The sequence below is a fragment of the Larus michahellis genome, chromosome 16 (genome assembly GCF_964199755.1).
Source record: "Larus michahellis chromosome 16, bLarMic1.1, whole genome shotgun sequence".
Lineage (NCBI taxonomy): Eukaryota > Metazoa > Chordata > Aves > Charadriiformes > Laridae > Larus > Larus michahellis.
The window spans coordinates 4,075,681-4,094,477 of NC_133911.1; the positions used below are offsets into that span (position 1 = coordinate 4,075,681).

At 51.5% G+C, this 18,797-nt stretch overlaps 1 protein-coding gene across 9 annotated transcripts in view; it reads right to left on the minus strand.

Moving 5' to 3' along the window:
• Positions 1-18,797, minus strand: part of LOC141732052 (tyrosine-protein phosphatase non-receptor type 11-like) — a 57,083-nt gene that overhangs the window by 19,585 nt on the left and 18,701 nt on the right. For all 9 annotated transcript variants that reach the window (XR_012583944.1, XR_012583943.1, XR_012583941.1 and 6 more), the window contains exon 2: positions 3,353-3,475. Coding sequence is in view for 5 of the 9 variants with exons in the window: in XM_074560351.1 (XP_074416452.1) it covers positions 3,353-3,475 (123 nt within the window). In the remaining 4 variants the exon portion in view is untranslated. The remainder of the gene's footprint in view (positions 1-3,352; positions 3,476-18,797) is intronic.

The following is an 18,797-nucleotide window of genomic DNA, read 5'->3' on the forward strand; positions in this document are numbered from 1 at the left end:
GTACTTTTTCAAAGCCTAGCCAACAATATCTATATTATTTCCTTTGAAAACCTTTTATTTCTCAGAAAGGAAAAAAAATACATGGCCCTGTCCAGTTCAGAGATAAATAAAAGCTCTGTCAGGATACAATTCTAGGTGAGAATAATAACACACTGCTCCATGTCTGTGTGCGTAATGTAACAAGGTAAGGGGAAAAACACAGGGGGAAGAAAGTTTCCCAAGTTTTCAGCTTTCACGGTGCATAAAGGTACTCGTTTTATACTCTATTGGGTGCTGCAATTCCTAAGAACATTTGTGCACCTGTTTTGGTGCCACCATCAGTGGGAAAAGAGCATATCGCTCGGATGAAGTATGAGCAAAACTGGTCGACCTAACTAGCGACCACGGCCACGCAAATATTCCACACCTGAGACTATAGGACAACCCTTGCCCCAAGTCATGGAGTGGAGATGGGATGAAGCAGGAAGGAGCGAGGACTTGCAGGTAGTCAACGAAAGAATTCTTTCCTCATCTTCAATCCGCGATGCCTCAAAACTCAACGCATTGCCTCTAAGTTCGTGTGTCATGTTTAATGTGCTTTCCTGGAACCATGGTATGTGTCACAGCTTTGGTTTACTCAGAACCGTGAGAGCTGGTCAGACTTTCCACTGAGCCACGATCTGCCCGCGGGCTGTGATGGTATTGTTCAGTGCTACGATATTAAAGCACGCCGCGTTCCTCTGCTCTTAACTTCTATCTCATTATTTCAGGGCACCCACCAGGCATTAAGGGCTCGATTTTATGGCCAAAACCATCCTGTTATTAAACATTTACTGCAACACGAAGGTCTCCCTGCAGGAGGAAGTGGTCTAAACCCCCTGCGATAATCTGACACTCGCCTCCTCCCCCCTCTCTGCCATAGCGAAAGCAGAAAGGGGCAAAGAAATGATCGCAGTAATAAAACCTCTCTGTCACTCCACCGCCAGCTGTAGTTCTTCCACGGAAGGCCGAGCTTTCCTCCACGTGCCGCCACTGGACAAGGGGAGGCAGTGGACCAGCACAGGCAGAAGGCAACAAGCCACAATGGCAGAAACCCACTGGATGAGGCACCAGGACAGAGCTACGGGAAGAAAACTACGGAAACCCGGGGCCTGACTCCGCAGCAGAAGGCACGAGCGCGGTAATGCAGGTGGGGGAACTGGCTCTCCCGGCAAAGTAATTTTCCCTGCTGTTGCAGGGTAATTATGCCGCTCGCTGGGCACCTTTCCACATCAGGACACTGTTGCCCAGCCACAACCTGCATCTGCTTGCACATCGCCTGGCTGAGCAGGGGCTGTCGGTGCTTCGCTTTACGCTCAGACGACACCCTGACTCACAAAATTACAGGAGAAGAGGCACTCAGCTCACATGAGGACAACCCCCCCCCCGTCGTCTTACACGTATTCCCTTGCTGTCATGGCTTGCTCAAGGCAGCTCTCTGCGAGTTTATTTTCCATTCTAATTAGAAGCACTTCCTGCCTCTCTCATTAACTCGCAGCCACTTCTGATCACAAGATTAGCCGGGAGCTCGTGAAGTCGGATCCAAACACTTCCCGCCCAGGCAATGCTGGGGAAAAGATGGACTTTCTCCCTTCTGCTGTGCTGCTCCAAGCGTGAGGAGCTCTGGTGGGTCAGAGCTGTCTGAGAGGTAAAGGGTTGGACGGCTGGAAGCATTAAAGGAAGCATTTAAAAAAAAATAAATAAGGCAGCTGTAAAGCCTCCCTCTTGCCAAGCTGAGAAATGGCCACACTTGGCAGAGAGGAATGCAGGCTCCATGTGGCAACAATCGCAAAGGGAGGGAAGAAATAAGGCCGAGAAGGGTTTCATCTGAGCAGCTGAGGCAACAAGGAGAGGGTGAAGCCTCACCGGCACCAGTCGGCATTGCCACGCTGCTCTGACCTGCCACTGCCTCCCACAGCCCCCAGCTCAGGGGGGGAGAGGGGCTCATGTCCCATTAGATGAGTTAGGGGGGTTCAGCCTGGAGAAGAGAAGGCTCCGGGGAGACCCTGGAGACCCTTCCAGTCCCTAAAGGGGCTCCAGGAAAGCTGGGGAGGGACTCTGGAGCGGGGAGGGGAGCCACAGGATGAGGGGGAAGGGTTTTAAACTGAAAGAGGGGAGATTGAGATGAGATACGAGGAAGAAATTGTTTGCTGTGAGGGTGGTGAGCCCCTGGCCCAGGTTGCCCAGAGAAGCTGTGGCTGCCCCATCCCTGGAGGGGTTCAAGGCCAGGTTGGACGGGGCTTGGAGCAGCCTGGGCTGGTGGGAGGTGTCCCTGCCCAGGGCAGGGGGTGGCACTGGGTGGCCTTTAAGGTCCCTTCCAACTCCAACCATTCTGTGATTCTATGTCAATTCCCTGCCAGGTGGAAACGCTCTGTCCATTCTGCCATTTGCACAAAGTTTCTCTCAACAAAGTGTTGCTCAAAGGACTTACAAACTTACTGGAGTTTCCTAAACAAAACAAGGGTTGTTTAAACTAAACAAAAGCCACCACAACAAGAGAGATCTGTGTTACAAGTGCCTGGAGAAACCTTTGCTGAGCTATTCCCCTGCAAGGCACCAGCTGAATGGTGCTCGCGGAGGGTTCATGCCTTGAACCCACAACCTGCTCCTTTTATCTCAGGGACTCATTGGGTCGATGTTACCCTTTGCCTTTTCCCTTTAGTTCACCTTCAGAGAGTTCTACCCAGTCCATCCGCTTCACCGCATCGTACGGGGCTACGCTCACAAAGACCCATCAGCAAACTGCAGCTTCCCTTTCTGCAATCGCCTTGGTCCCAGAGAACACAAGAGCACTTGAAAGGTGATGCACATGATAAAGGTGATGCACATGTCTAGGAATACGGCCCCTGTGAGGCCGGTCAGCAAGCTCACTCCGATGGAGGTGCTCCTGGGATCCCTTAAAGACACAGAAAACAAGCCTCCCCCAAAGGCAGCCACATTAAGCTCCTCTGAAATTGGAGCGAGATGATTCATCCCAGCTGGGATTGACCATGCTCTCCCCACATAAGCGGGCTCATTATCTTCTCCTCTGGCAACAACGGCTCTGGAAACACGTGCCACAAGCAGAGAGCCAGCCCTGGCAGGATAGGGGCATGTCCAACCCACAGGGATGAACAAACCTGGTGGTGGTGGGGGGGGAAGTAGCGTGTGGTTTTTAGCACAGCCTCTGCAGCGATGGGGGGAGTTCGGTGACCCTTTAACTTCAGAAGTGGTAGCACAGAGAGGCCATCTCCGTGCAGCTCCTCTCCCCTTGCACATACATTCATTGGAGCAGGGTGTGCTGGAGAGCTCGAGACCCCTTCTCCTCCATCCCTCCCCTGCTGTGTCTGCTTACCTGACCGAGAGAGTGAAGTCTCCTGGGTTGCTCTTACTGGGGCGAGCCAGAAAGCTGCCATGGACACCCCTGGTCAGGAGCAGCTTCTCTGCCTCGATTCCGCTGATGTTGGGGTGAAACCACCTGCGAAATGCAAATATGAGATGTGAAACGGTAATTAGCCTGACTGCCTGCCCTGCTGGACACCATCTGCCTATTCCTATCTCGCAGCACACCCACCCGCCTTCCTCCCCATCACCTCGCAGCAACGGCTCTCGCTCAGAAAAGCCCTCCCTTTGCATGTTACCATGGAGAAAGTCTTCTCACCCATCCACCTCGAGAGGTCTCTTCCCCAAAGGGCTTAGTCCTCCTCTCCCTCAGCTCAGGAAAAAGCAAGAGCCCCGCAAGCTTTTGGCAGGACCGACAGGAGTTTCCCCTCTCTGGAGGAAACCACTGGCTGAGAAAAGAGTTCTGACTATTCCGGCTGCAGGTCTGATCCTGGCCGGCCCCTTCCCACCCAGCACCTACCATCCTCATACCCTCCGAGCTGTCATGTTGATGGCAAACGAACTGAGCCCAAGAAAAGACCTGCATCCCTGGGGGCACTTAAGGCATTTCTTTAAGGGCTTCCCGGCATGAAAAACCACAAAAAGCTCCAGTATCAAGGGCACTAAACCTCTTGTTCTCCCCAGCAAGAACAAAAGCCTCAGGCTTTCGGTCTCTCCCATTTAAAGTCTGTTACAAAGAGGGGATGCTCAGAGCTGGAGAGAAGAAAGGCTTTCCTTTGGGACTCTGTCCGGGAAGGAAAGGCACGCTCTGGTCTGCGATAGCGACCAGCCCTTATGCTACGAGAGGATTTCTTCAGCATCAGTGCAAACACAAGGGCCAGTGCGTGTTCCAGGATCTCCCTCTTTGCCTAGAAAATAACAAAACCCAACAAGTCTGCTCCAGCCCTAGCTAAGGCAGCTTTGACTCTTCAAGTCAAGGTGAAGCAGCCACTTTTTGACTCTAACTGCCATAGCTCCGGCCACCTTTCCCAAGAGCACAGAAGAAAACGAGCCCAAGCACACAACTGCTGTGTCAGGAGCAAAGTTCTCCGCAGGGGACCGCTGCGCAGCCAGGGAAGGAACAGCCAAGGGAACGCTGCTGGAGAGCTGCGGTGGAGTTGGTGTCCGTGTGTAACACGACATAGTAGAAAAGGGAAAGAGAGACAGCTCACCCTAAGGGGAAAATCGATTCATCGTATTGTGCGCTACTTTCTGTCATCAAATCATCTCCTGACCTCATTTCTGATGCTATCAGTCTCGATCAAGTTTTCTTGATGGAATCACAAGAACCGGTGTTTCCCCAGGCTTTAACGCGTACTAAGTACGTGTCCTAGACCAAAGATTTCCCATGCGGCACCAGTTCTGTGGCTCGATTTTTCAGAAGCCACTGAAAATCCACTTTCTAAATGCCAGGCTCTTTTGCGTAATCTCACAAGCGCCACAAAGAGCACCCCCAAAAAACGGAGAGTCACCCAGTTCTGAAAATATTGCTCAGTTTTCGAGCATGCTCCAGCAGACATTGCCGCATGGGACTGCTGCAATATTTTTTTTTTTTTTCCCCCCCCACGAGCAAAGAGGAGAAGATGAGCCACAACTGACGCTGTGTGATAACGAAGCGAGCTTATTGAGTGTTTCTGGGCAAGAGAAGAGGCTGCAGACTCGAAACTTCCATCCGCGCAGAGGACGATGCTGTACGAGCTCCTGCACGGGCGGACGGGTCTGCGGCACCGCTCTGAACCAAAACGACTCAAAACCGCAACGCGTAGTTTTCCAAGCAAAGTGAAATGCGGGTTCTCGTGTCTGGAAACATTTAGTAAGCTCCTTTCTTGTAGGCAGCTGTCCCGTCCCCCCCCCCCCCCCAAAAAAAAAAAAGGGTTTGCAAGTTTATCTTGAGTGTTGCAGAGAAATGCATAGCCCGGCATCTCCCTGAGCGCCTGCATTCGGAAATACACCCGAAGACTAAACCTACAAACATAAGCACACGCACGCTCATTAGAGTGTGTTTGTCTCCCAGATACACATAGAAAAGGTCAAGAAATGCCACCATCTCCTCCACAATGTGGGATTTCCTCCCTCCCACCACAAGGCAAACAGTTTTGATTAAAGATCCTTGAATTCTGGAGGAGGAGGAGAGGTCTATTAGGGAAGGGCCATGGAAACAGATGGTAAACAGGAATCCCAGCATTTCCAAGCCTTCTATTCCTGACATCACAGGAGTGGCACCCTTTCATAAACCCACCGTCTGCAGGGCCAGCACTTAACCGTGCCGCAAAACCGCTACTGGCATCGGAACGAACGCCTCTAATGGAGCTTAATGCAGCCCAGGGACAAGGCAAAGCTGCCAAGGGCCACACATCACGTTTCCACTGAATGCCTAATGGCAATAAAACCAGCACAATATTGCTCGCCAGGACATAATAGGAAAAAAACCTAAGGAAGCATCTCCGGTAAAACAGTGGGATGAGAGGTCTCATAGGCGCATACCCAGAGCTGCCAGCACACACCGGTTCTGAGAATATCGGTGTGACAGCAGTGTCCTCCCAAGGGTGTACACTCCTCAAAGGCTGCCGTGAGAGCAGGAACCACACGCCTCCACACCGCCCCTCGGTCCCCCTATCACTCCAGGCTCCCACGGCAATACTTGTCATCCCGGGATGCAGGACCTCAGCATCCTGAGTGATGCTGAGAAGGGACAACTTCGTGCAGGTTGTCAGTGTCAGGACGAGGGCAGGGATGCTGAGGCTGGAAATCTGCCAGCATCCGAGGCACCGGGCTCCCACAGGGAAGAAGGCAACAGGAACAAAAGGACCTGACGTCCATCCTCCCTCCAGTGGAAGGCTGGGTGCTTGGGAAGGGGGGACCATCACCCTCTTCCTTTTTGGCCGCAGCAGCTGCTGACCACAGCTACAAAATCGATTTGCATCAGTCCCTTTTCAGCATCGTTTTGCGGTGAAATACTGAGAGGGAAGAGCAGGGGCCACTTACAAACTCTCTGCAAACACCAGTGGGACAACACTGTATAAAAGAGAGAGAGGAGGAGTATATTGGGGGCAAATATGGGGCTCTGTCAACCCTGATGTCGTCTTTGTTTCACTAAACAGAAACCTAAAATGCTGAACACCCTTAATGACTCCCACCGCTTGGACAGGAACCAATTCATACACGCAAAAAACACAGAGCGCTTGTTATTTAGCTTGCAAGAAGCACAAACAACGAGCCGAGGAGAAAACCGTCGCAGCCCTCACAAACAGAAGAGGGAAGAAAGGCAATTTCCAAATTCAGCGAGGGGGGCGGGGGGGAAGAAAGAAAGAAAGAAGAAAAGGAAGAAAACCCTCTGCAAGCATAGACACCTCTTCCATGGCTTTCTAGAACAAAGAAAACCTTGCACAGCTCATTTTCGGAGGGCTGTGTGTGGATGGGAGCACATGGCTTGGCACCGCCTCGCGCAGGCTGCCTTCTGCAGCCAGGGGAGACACCACGGGCCTGCGGTGCGAAAAGGGTATTTTCAAATCCAAGATCATCTCCGTTTGGGAATTCCGGTCCTGAAATTGAGCACTTGCTCCCCGGAGGCTTTTCTGCCTGGACTAAAGCAGGAATTTGCAAAACCCACGAGGTTTGTTGCAGCGCGCGGCCTCAACCCCCCCTCAATGCAGCTCAGGGAGCTACAAATGACTGAAAACGACTGAACCCCCCCCGCCTCTCCCTCTCGCGGGATACTCTGTACACCTATCAGCTCACTCCCTGTTAACAGTGGAATGAAAAACAACACCGAAAACAGCCAAAACTGCGCTGAAGGCTCTTTGGCTCGTGAAGGTTGCGCCATCCCGCTCGCTCGGCGCACACCGAGAGCCTGCCTGCTCCAAAGACAGACGTGATCAGCTTTCCATCTGCAGAGAAAGCATCTGAGAGAAAAATTTGTGACTGAACAGCAGAAGATCACATTGAAAGTAATACAGTCATCATCTAGCAATCATCTGGGCACTCTTACCACACCCTTCACCATCATTTTGGAGTGTATACTACAGGGGCCTACAGGAAAGCTGGGGAGGGAGTCTTTATCACGGAGTGGAGCGATAGGATGAGGGGTAACAGTCTTAAACTGAAAGAGGGGAGATTTAGATGGGATATTAGGAAGAAATTCTCTACTGTGAGACTGGTGAGGCACCGGAACAGGTTGCCCAGAGAAGCTGTGGCTGCCCCATCCCTGGAGGTGTTCAAGGCCGGGTTGGACGGGGCTTGGAGCAACCTGGGCTGGTGGGAGGTGGATGTTGGAATTAGATGATCTTCGAGGCTCCTTCCAACACCAACCATTCTATGATCCTATGAAAGCTCTCTGCCCCTTCATCCCAGGAATCAAGGCACAACCACTATGGCTGCTACATATCCCAAGGTGCTTTTCCCAATACAGCTTGTTTTGCCCCTGACCTGGAGTAAGCCGGTCTTGCAGAAAGCATCTTTAGAGCTGTTTGTCATTATGTTTGGGGTTTTTTTTTGTTTTGTTTTTTTTTTTACCAGCGTACATTTGTTGGTAAGCAAAACCAACCCACAACAGAGCAGACAAGAAGAAAGCACCAACCCACGCATCTCACTAAATGGCATTAACGAAACGCTACTGCCAGCTCCAGCTGAGCATCCGAGGAGCAAGCACCGCTCACTGGGCTCGGAGTCAGACCTTTTGGACCCACAGGTTGTTTATAGGAAGATCTGCAATATTCTGAGAAGGATAGCAAACAGAGGATCCAAACTAGATCCCCAGCATAGGGGAAAAAAACAAACAAACAAAAAAAAACAATCAAAAAAATAAAGGCGTTACTAATTTCACACCATAGCTTCGATGTCAGCAAATGACACGCATTATTACGCACAGGCAACCGCAAAATTGTTAGCTTTTTTTGCTGGACTGAGTCACCCCTGTAGAATTGCTTTAAATGAGAGTGGGGAATCTAACAACTTTTCATCTCTACCGCTACACGTAAATATTCGCTGTCTACTTCAGGCAATACCGCTTTCCTGCGGAGAAATGCATTTCCCTTCCATCCGTCAATCCATCTAAAAACCTGAACTTAAATTAAAAAGCCACCTGCGAGTGCCTTTCAGGAACCAAAGCTACACAAAGAAATTTATTAAAACAGAGGGAAAATGGAGAGGCTTGGGTGCAGTGTGAAGTCCCCAGCATGGACGAACAGGCGGATATCACTTGGGCTGCCGGGAGGGAGAGGGATCTGGGTAGGGTCCAGGCCAGGCTGAGCTCTGCACTGGAGCAGAAAGGTCCAAGTAGCCAGGAGAACACCAGAAAGCCCATCATGAGCGGGGAGGGGGGGAAAAGAAATAGCTCTGAAAAAGGAAACCTTTCTCTGCATTAAAAATTATAAAATAATTTCTCTTTAATTACTAAAGTCGTCTTTTCCGTACAGTATTACTCATTTCCTCCCTAACACGAGCAGGAATGCTTGCTTCTGCTGGAATGCATCCTTGTGCCCCTGTCTGGGGATAAAACAGAACAAATAGTTGAGCAACACCGTTACACCCTCAGAAATCTATAAAACAAGGCATTTTTAATAGCCTAGCTGGGAATCCCAGTATTCTGCTCCATCAACCATCCCACGGATAAAAAGCACCGTATCTGAAACAGTAGAATCATAGAACCATCTAGGCTGGAAGGGACCTTTCAGATCTTCAAGTCCAAGCATCAACTTAACTCTGACAAAAGCCATCACCAAACCATATCACTAAGTCCCCTTTTCTTCTTCCCTTCTGTCACACAGCTCAAGGAGGACACAACGCGCATCGCGCAGAGAAGAGAAAGCTGCCAAGTGAAGACCACGCTGGCCGCTGGGACTCCGAGACCTGCAGACACAGGATGTCTACCCCCCAGAACACTGCACACACGAAAGCCAGCGTCACCACCGAAGACTTGAAAGCAATTGCCACCGGGCTTGGGGAATGGCGTGCGCCCAGGGTTTCACCGCACTTATTTTGGGGCATCCCCAGAAAAAGTCCGCACCAGGTGCGCATCTACTGCGGCCCCTCAGCTCCCTGGGTTTGGGGTTTGAAGGCCAATTTAGGCCGGTGTCAGCAAGAGAATTTGGAGCATTTGTAAATGTAAAACTCCTTTTTGTTAGGGTTGGAGAGGATCAAAGCAAATGTGGCTCAAGAGACACCGCCTACGCGCTCCGTGTGCGGTTAGCGCTCTTTGGTTCAACACAAACTCCAACCCAGCAAGCGGAGGTGGCTCAAGAGACTGGGAAAGGGGGAGGAGGGGACCCACCGCCACCAGAGTCCCCTTCTGCTGTGCTACAGCCTCTCCACACCAGCCAGGAGCAAGGGTCGGCGTTCACAGCAGATGCTGTCGATACAGGGCAGACAGACAAACCCTCCCCACCTGGGTTCCACCGTGGCGAAGGAAGGGCGGGATGCGGACCCTGCCCTTGGGGGCAGAAGAGCAAATAAACAACTGAAGCTTCTCCCAGCAGAGAAACCCGGGGGCTGACTTGTGAGAGCAGGCGTGACTCGGGGCAACGCAGCGCGTTGCAAGACGAAGTTTCCTATTCAGCAAAGGGGAAGAAATCTTCAGAGCTGCTTAAAGGATCCAGACACTTACTACCCATTTAATAAAGAGGCCCATCGGTTTGCGTTTGCACACAACAGAGACACTCCTTTCGATGCTGAGCAGCCAAGGGCACGCACCATTTGAGCTCTCACAACGTGGCTGGAGCAGGAGCGAAGCTGGGACAGTCACAGCAGCAATTCGCTCTCTGTAAGGTTATTAATCCGTAGAATGGGACTAGTAGGTGCAAGCTTCTGGGCTGAGTGAAGGCTGCTGTCCTGCTCCTGTGAGAGACCTCTGGTACGGAGAAGGAAGCCCCATGAATCAGGATCCTGGCTTGGAGAGCAGAGAAGCAGCTCTTGTTTTGAGGGAGATTTACTTAGAGCGAGACTCCGACCCTGCTGGGAACAGCAGAGCCCCACGCAGCACGGTTTGCTCTCTCCAGCTCGCCTGCGGTCGGAGAACATCGTGCCCATACACTCAGCAAGGCTGCTGTGGCCTCTCGGCTGCATGGCATCGTGGCCAAGGTACAAGGTTACAGCAGGAGACCCAGTGCTACCTGCTGAAGAGACCAGAATCCACCACACTCACCGGTTTCCGAGAGGAATGAAAAAAAGCATTCCTCACTTGCGTGTTTGGGGCTTTCTGCAGGTGTGATTCAGGGTAGGAAGCAGCTCCGGCGTTACAGCTCTCCGAAGAGCAGTAGTGTGAGCTGGTGGTTTCTCACAGACCGCCTGGGGTCAAGCTGAACAACTGCGAGAAGTCGCCAGCAGAACACGTGCTGCCAGCAGCTCCTCGGTTTATCAACCTCCCCCAGAGGCTGCAAAAGGAAGAGCGGAGCTGCTAGAAACCGCTCAGGACCCCCCGCAGAACAGAAAGCATCCCGAGTGCCAGCAGTGCTAACTTCATGCTGATGTATAAAACTAAGCAAGATGCTAAAACATCGGCCATCGGCAAAAATCCACAGCAAGGTGCTGGCATGGCATTTCCTAGACCTTCTCGGGGAAAAAAAGGAGGAAAAAAAAAAAAACAACAAAAAACCGAACAGACTTTCCTAAAGAGATGGAGATAAGCAATTCCCTGTTAGCTGAGGAGAGGTCATACTTGTCCTGTGACCTTAAGGCTTAATTGAGCAATCTGTGGATTTACTACACAGCGAGGCTGCTGTTGGTTTCGGGATGTTTCCACACTGAATTAGTAGCGTTCACATCTTCATTGAAAGCCCTTCGACACAGGCATGGCTGCATACAAAGCATTTCTCAAACCCGACAGAGCCGCAACAGCCTCCTGTGTTGGTTCTAGCCTGGTTCAATTCAAATCCCATCAGAAGACTCATTCTCCCAAGCACAGCCTCAAGGGAGCGCGTTAAATAAATATACCCTGCAAATCTAGTCAGTTCTACGTACAGGTAAATATTTTCATTTTCCTAAAGCAATTAGCATCATGACAGCTAACTGTGCCAGTGCACATCATCTAATATCCCCCAAGACTTCTGTAAACAACTTTAAAACAAACAAACAAAAAAATATTCTCACTGCTTTTCTAAATCAGCATATCCATCTGCAGAGCAGGTACAGAAGCCCGTGTTGCGTTCTCTGGGGTGCAACAGCCATTTCTATAGAAACCGGCTCGTTCCTTTCCCTATGTATTTCACAGAGTATTTCCCTAACGGGTCTCACACGCCGGTGAGAACAGTTAACTACTTTCTCTGCGAAGGTACGCACCTTATTTTCACCATATTCCAGTAGAACCTAGATATGCCACATCCTTTGGCTCATTTAGAGCCCAAATTCTGTGCAAACCAAGTTGTCACCACTAGCACAAACAGCCCAAGCACGAAGAGGTGTTTATGCAGAAAGCCTGGCCCGTTTCCACACGCAGAGCTGCGGGCTCCAACACTTAAAGACAAGGAAGACCATGAGCAACAGTGAAGAGCAGATGGTTCTGCTGGTTGGGCCGAGGCCCTGACCCTGAACAGAGGTTGGTGGGACTGCTCCCAACGAGCAGATTCACGGTTTTCACCTGCTTCTCACATTGTCTCAGAGAGAAGGATGGTGCCCCCGGCCCTCCCACAGCCTCCCCCGATCACTCACTAGGGCAAGGCCTTCAAGCCACCCCATGCTCCTTCGCCAACAGGTTTCGACACCCAAAGAAAGGCTCCAGTGATTAAAGGATAGACCAGATGATCCTTGAGGTCCCTTCCAACCTGGGATTCTATGATTCTATGATAAATCTGGGACAGGGAGGCGCAGAAGTCTGGGTTGCGCAGCACAACCCATACTTCACCCCATGTCATTGAGGTCTGCTGGTTCTTGAGGAACCCTTCAAGAAAGTAACACAGGCTCTCAGAGGAACTCTACAAGAGCAGGCAGGCAAGATAAAACCTGGCCATGCCTTTGACATGAGCAACCAGCTTGAAAGCAGTATTAAACAGCCTGGATGAAAAGGCGCGCTGGGTTGGAAGAGGCCAGAGACCTTTTTCTGCTGCAAAGCAGAAGTCCGGCTCTCATTTCAGGAGGGGCAGATTGGTAGTTTTTTCCAGGCAAGGTCTGCAGCTATTCACAGGGTTTTGTCAACTCTTCTTTTCGACCAAGCGCTGTACCCCACTGCATACAGATACCACAAGAAAGAGGAGATGCGAGCAGCCCCCTTGGTGTGCAACAGCCAGCCCAGGCTGAGGACGCACGCACGTTTCCAACCACCAGCCCCACCTCCTCCAGAAAGGCCAGGTTTCCACTGACACTTTGTGAAAAGAGATGGGGTTTTGCTCAGCAGTTTGTTGGTTTGGTTTTTTTTGTTTGTTTTTTTTTTCTTCTCACCCCGTTCAATTTCAAGGCATAGGGTTAGTGAATGTGTGCGCACAGAGGGACTTCCCCAGAGAAAGCACAACCAGAACACAGCCGAGCACTATGCCGGAGAGAATCATAGAATCACAGAATGTGTTGGGTGGGAAGGGACCTCTAAAGGCCATCTCGTCCCACCCCCCTGCAGTGAGCAGGGACATCTGTAACTAGATCAGGTTGCTCAGAGCCTCATCCAGCCTGGCCTTGAATGTCTCCAGGGATGGGGCCTCCCCCACCTCTCTGGGCAACCTGGGCCAGTGTCTCACCACCCTCAGCGTGAAGAACTTCTTCCTGATGTCTAACCTAAACCTGCCCTGCTCTAGTAGAGAAGAGGTGAGGCAAAGGCATTTGGCAGAGGCTCCGGGATGTGACAGCAGTGGGCACAGACAGCTTCGGGGTGCCAGTCAGCCTTACTGTCCGCATTAGGCATGGCCAGGTCCTGCAGAACTCTTCTGCCAGGCTCAGGTCAGAGAAGGTCTCACCCAGGCCCAGCAAAGCAGCAGGAGAGCCAGAGACACAGAACTCCAAGCCCTGGCCCTGCACACCGGGCTGTTAGCCCACCAGCAAGCCCCAGTGAAGCCCTGGATGAAGCTGTTGTCAAGAGCTACCAACACTGCCATGGAGGTTGACCAGCATTGCTCAGTCGCCATGCCTTACTGCACCGCTGAGACTACTGTAGGATCTTCTCACAGCCCCTGGGCGGCTTAGATACCCAGCCCTAACCTCCGTGTCTCTGGAGAGCCACATTCCCTTCCCAGCACCCGCTGCCTTCTCCGCAGCTTTTCAAGCAAGCTCGCACATCAGAGCTCAACAGCGAGGCAAGGACAACTTTTTCCGTTTCATTCAGCCTTTCACGAGGCCATCCCCAGCCCACCGCCCTTCTGCGGGAGAAGCCACTGATGCTTGCAGCAATGGAAACCTCAGCCTACGCCTCTGCCCATTAGTGGGTGACCTTCATGAAAGGCAAAGCCGAGCAGCTTTGAGCTGCAGAGCAGCAGCGTACCCAACGCTCCTCTGTGTCATGTTCAAAGAGGGGTTTCAAAACTCACCACCCACGTTTTGGTTTGAAACTCGAATACTACAGTCAGGCATGGTTTCATATAGAGCTCTTCGGAAGAGCTTCTCCATAAATGTCACTTGCAAGACAGCACGCTGGGCAGAGCGGTTTCTGTCAAAGAAATGGGTTTTAGCTAGAGATTAGCAGCAGCCTCTGACTCCATGCGTACAATCGGTTTTAGGACTTTGTCATTTAATTCCAGTTTCAGTCCTGTCCCTGGGGGAAGGCGGCTGGACAGACCACAGCTGCCGTCCTGGGGGAGGGGGTGGCTTCTGCTGAAGCAGGAAGAGCGGAGTACGGAGACAAAACCCAGCGACAGCCGTAAAAGCCCTCCAGGAGCTCTCTCCTGCAGGCCTGACAGAAACAGGAGCAGGCAACACCCTCCTGGCGGGGAGCTGGTGCAGACAGTTCCCATTTACTGGCTCTGGAGCCTCAGCTGGCATTAATTGTTAATTCATATAAATTCACATCTGTCCTATCTCCCTGACACATGCAAGATTCTGCACTCATCTGCTCCCTATGATTCAGTCCCTTTATCTAAATTATTCTAGTCCACGCTTGCCATTGGCACCTCTCCCTTTTTTCCACGCGCTGTCCCATTCATCCACCTCCCGAGCCATCCACCCCATCTCCCCCACCTCCTCAAAGCAGCAACACATCCGTGATCCGCCACAGCCCTTTAGCAAAGGGTTTCACGCGGGTTAGGCGTCTAAAGCAATGATTTTGCCTACGAAACCAGATAGCTTGTTAAATCTGGCTGACACCAGAACAGAGAGGAATCACTCCAAGGACAAATACCACGAGAACCTCCTGTCGCATCAACAGCGGGCAGTTAAGGCATCGGTTCCTCCGCCTGGGATGGATGCGCAGGCAAACACATCATCCAGAGGACCTGGCATCCCTCTGCTTTGCAAAGCCTGCAAGGTCTCTGCTTTAATGTGAAACTGTTAAAATTAGCATTTTTTTTTTTTTTTTGACTGATGCTCTTTCCGCTTCAGAAATAGACCCCGCTCTTTTCTCATGTCTCACTAACACGAGCCAAAGCACACAGCTGCAGGGTGCCCTCCTTCATCCCTGGAGCCCGTGACCGGCCACTGAACCACAGAGATGTACCCAACAACATCCCCTTTTACTAATTTGGCTACTGTATAGCCAAGACATGGTCTGGACCCATAAAGGTGTAGCCAAGTCCTTCTCTGAGCTGCCGTCATGTTCAGAGCCTGCAGTGACACACGCAGGTACAGAAGCCCTTCATTCAAGCACGTCCAGGTGGTACTTTTTGACACCTTAACTCCCTTGATAGCACAGTCACAGTCAGGAGCAAAGCCCCACCGTCACAGATTCTGCAGAAAGCTCTCAAAGAGTGGTCCCTGCCGCAGGATCTCACTATGTGAAGCCCGGGAAGAGGGTGGGAGAGGCCAGAAGCAGCGTGGCTTGCTGAAGTTCACCCAGTGAGACCAGGGCTGGGACTCCTATTAAATGCAGCCTCCAAGCTGGGCCTGATTTCCATTCAAGCTGACCAGCCCAGCAGGACAACATGCAGTTTAAAGAACCTGAAAAGAACCCAAAGCTTGCAGGCTGACCTACTGACCACTGATGGCATCCAGCGGCGACCTTCGTGCTGGGCCATGGCTCCCTCAGCCCGGTCTCCATCCCTGCCTGCCCGCCCGGTGAAAGCGGCTCTTGCTCTACGCGAGCCAGAGTGGAAAAAACTAGGGATAGCTAGGATGAATTCCCGCTGACAGCCCAGCAAGGGCCTTCAGCACGCCATTCCTGCCCCATTTCTGGCACTCATTTAGTCACACACCTGTTTCAACGGCATTTCTATCCGTGTCCTTCAGCTCTGGTTTCAGAGACACGGCTCACCCCGCCTTCAGGAAAGAGGGAGGAAGATCAGCAGCTCTGCAAGGCAGATGCTGACTTCACAGCTACTTGTCCCAGTGATCCTTCCGGCAGCCGAGGTCAGTTTAGGCCATATCCAAGCTGAAGTGGCTGCAGGGAGCCCGATCCCCCCCAGCCTGAGCGTTCGGAGGCTCTGCCTATCGTCGGCGCTTCCTTGCAGCCCATCCCGCAACTGCTGATGTGGAAAAACCTCTCTCACCAGCACGGCTTGCACTCCCCAGATAACGGTCCTACAGTGACAAGGAAAGGAAGCCACGGACAAAAATTGAGATCCAGGACACAAAAATACATCATCGGCAGACAAAATGGACGGCAAACAGTAAGGCACTGGAGCACAGGCGTGTGACCTGGCCTTCAACTGCAAGGCCAAGCCGAGCTGCGTTACACACGTGGGTGCACGTAAAGGATGCGAAAGAGACTGGCAGCTGCCTGCTGTGTGGCTGTCTCCTCCTCTCAGCATCTCACGAGCAGCTCCTGCAACCCTCCGGGAGGCTGCCATAGACGAGGGGCTTGTGCACATGTACCAGAAATGAGAGGACTATGCCTGTGTCATTCTGATGGTCTACCATCACTCGTGGTCTGTCGTTTTGCAACCACGGCCTAACAGCTCTGGTCCTTAGAACTTGTAAAAACTCGAGCACGTGTTTGCTCAAGCTCTTCCCTCGCTAAAAAGAGTTCCTTCAACAACATCCTAATACCCAGCGTGCTTGCTTTCACTCAGCAGCGGTTCTGGGTTTCTCTTTGGCCAACTCGTGCGGCCAGAAGAGCCTACACGAAGGGTGCAGAGGGAGCAGTAGGACACAGTGGTGGTACAGGGGACCTTTACCACGCACCAGAGAAAAGTCTGACCGATCACCCCACCCTGCTGTGGAGCAGTGCAAACCGGAGTGCACCCATTTGCCTTTATGTCTGGGTGTTCTTGCACCCACATTGCCTTGTGGCTACCATATGCAACACGCCTAACCGTAGCCACAGAAGGTCACTGTCAAACACGGGGCTCCAGCTGGTCCTCTCTCGCCACAGGAAGAGATGCTTCAAACTAAGAACTGAAGGCAGGAAGGAAGGAGGAGTTGTTAGAGAGCTTGGCCTCCCACCACAAGTGCAAAGTTACATTTTCACTTCCAAAATAAGATATTACATGCTCTTGCTTGGATGCAAGAGTTCCTTCTTTAGTGCATCACACAGTTACCTATCCCACAAGGGGATCCCCAACAATTTATATGAGTTATCAACAGACCCATGTCAGGGCACTCTGAAGATCACATCAGAAAGAAGACGGTAGAAACGCTGGCATATGAGCCATAACAGATGAAAAAAAATTAGTTCAGATATTAGGAAGAAATTCTTTGTTGTGAGGGTGGTGAGCCCCTGGCCCAGGTTGCCCAGAGAAGCTGTGGCTGCCCCATCCCTGGATGGGTTCAAGGCCAGGTTGGACGGGGCTTGGAGCAACCTGGGCTGGTGGGAGGTGTCCCTGCCCAGGGCAGGGAGGTGGCACTGGATGGTCTTTAAGGTCCCTTCTAACTCAAACCATTCCATAATTCTATGTAAAAAAAAAAAAAAATATCAAAAAAAAAAAAGAAATCACCATTTTCAGACCAGCTCCTGTCAAACCTCAACCTCAAAGATACTGCTGTAGACTCAGGTAGATCTAAGCAATAGCCAAGAGAAGAGCACGCCTTGTGAAAAGGTTTCCCCTGTGCTCAGTTTCTCTGGGTGTAGGGGGGCCCTTCTAGTGTGGGCCACCGACACCACAAGGCAGCTTTTTTTGCGGAAAGTGATGTCTGAGCGTGCTCTGCGAGATGTGAGTTTTCAGCCCTCACTTCTGCACCTCAATAGCTTGTGTTCGGAGGTGGAGGATGTAGCATCTTGTCAGCCTTTCCTCTTGGCCCGAGTAACACGGTTTCTCCAGTCGCACCTGAAGCCGGACATCGGAAAGCAGCACGGGGAGTATCCCACGGAGGTTCGGCTCAAAAGAGAGAGCAGGGGAAAACAAGCCCCTATTCTACCTCAGGGTGTTCGGTCAGAATGGACTTCCCTGCCACCACATTGCAGTATGGCATTAAATCATATCTCCCGTGCTTCCCCAAAAGGGCTACGCAAAATTCACAACCCAGCAAAGTATCTCAGCATCTTGAAATACAGCAGACCTGGCACGTTAACACTTCCCCCTACATGTAAATCTGTCAGTGAAGTTTCCCGTTCTTGAGCACTGAAATTAGACGTAATATTTCCATTTGGTGCGCACGCATTTGATTTAAACACTTGGCCACCTCAAAAGCTGGTTTGGCTGCTCAGGAAATGAACTGTGCACACAAATACAGCCCCTCTTTACTGCCAAAAATGTCTGTCAGTTATGGGATACCCACATGATTTGGGCAGAGAGGCGTTGTGTAAACTTTAATTCAAATTCTATGACTAGCGTAGTGACGGCTTGGGGCAGAGACTGCAGGGGAAGCCATCTGTCCACCTTTCCTCAGAGAATGGTCTTTGATAAAGGAGAAATCCTAAACCTGCCACCTCTCCCCTTGAATCATTCATACCAGCGAAGGGTTTGGCTCTCGGCCTGCCACTGAAGTTTCTATCTGGTAAAACCCAGGTCTGAAGCAGCTGGGAAGACCACAGATTAACACCTCTCTCTGTCATCTGCAGAGAAGAACCAACGGGACTTGAAAAAAAGACCACGAGAGGCTGGAACAGGCATCAACTGCTACCCTGGGGAATGGCACGTAGTCCCGTGGGCCGGAGAGGACTTTGGGCAACAAGTGTCTTTACAGATGTTTCCAGCCAGGAACTTGGTAGCTCAGGAAAAGGCTGCTCCAGGAGGAGAGCAAGGTGCAGCAGGTGAGGAGCTGTTAGGTCGGGTAACGCTGCCCGAGTGCCTTTCCCACCTCTATCCCAGGTCCCAGAGCAAACGCATGTCCAATGGCCACTTTCAGGAGCAAAACCTACATTTCTGCCCAGTACCAGCTGGGAAATACAATCCCCACCAATCTTGCTGTGAGTTTAGTGCCCTGAAGCTCTCGCTGAGACAGTCAGGGTTTGTTTTCAAAGCCAGCGTAAAATCTCTTAT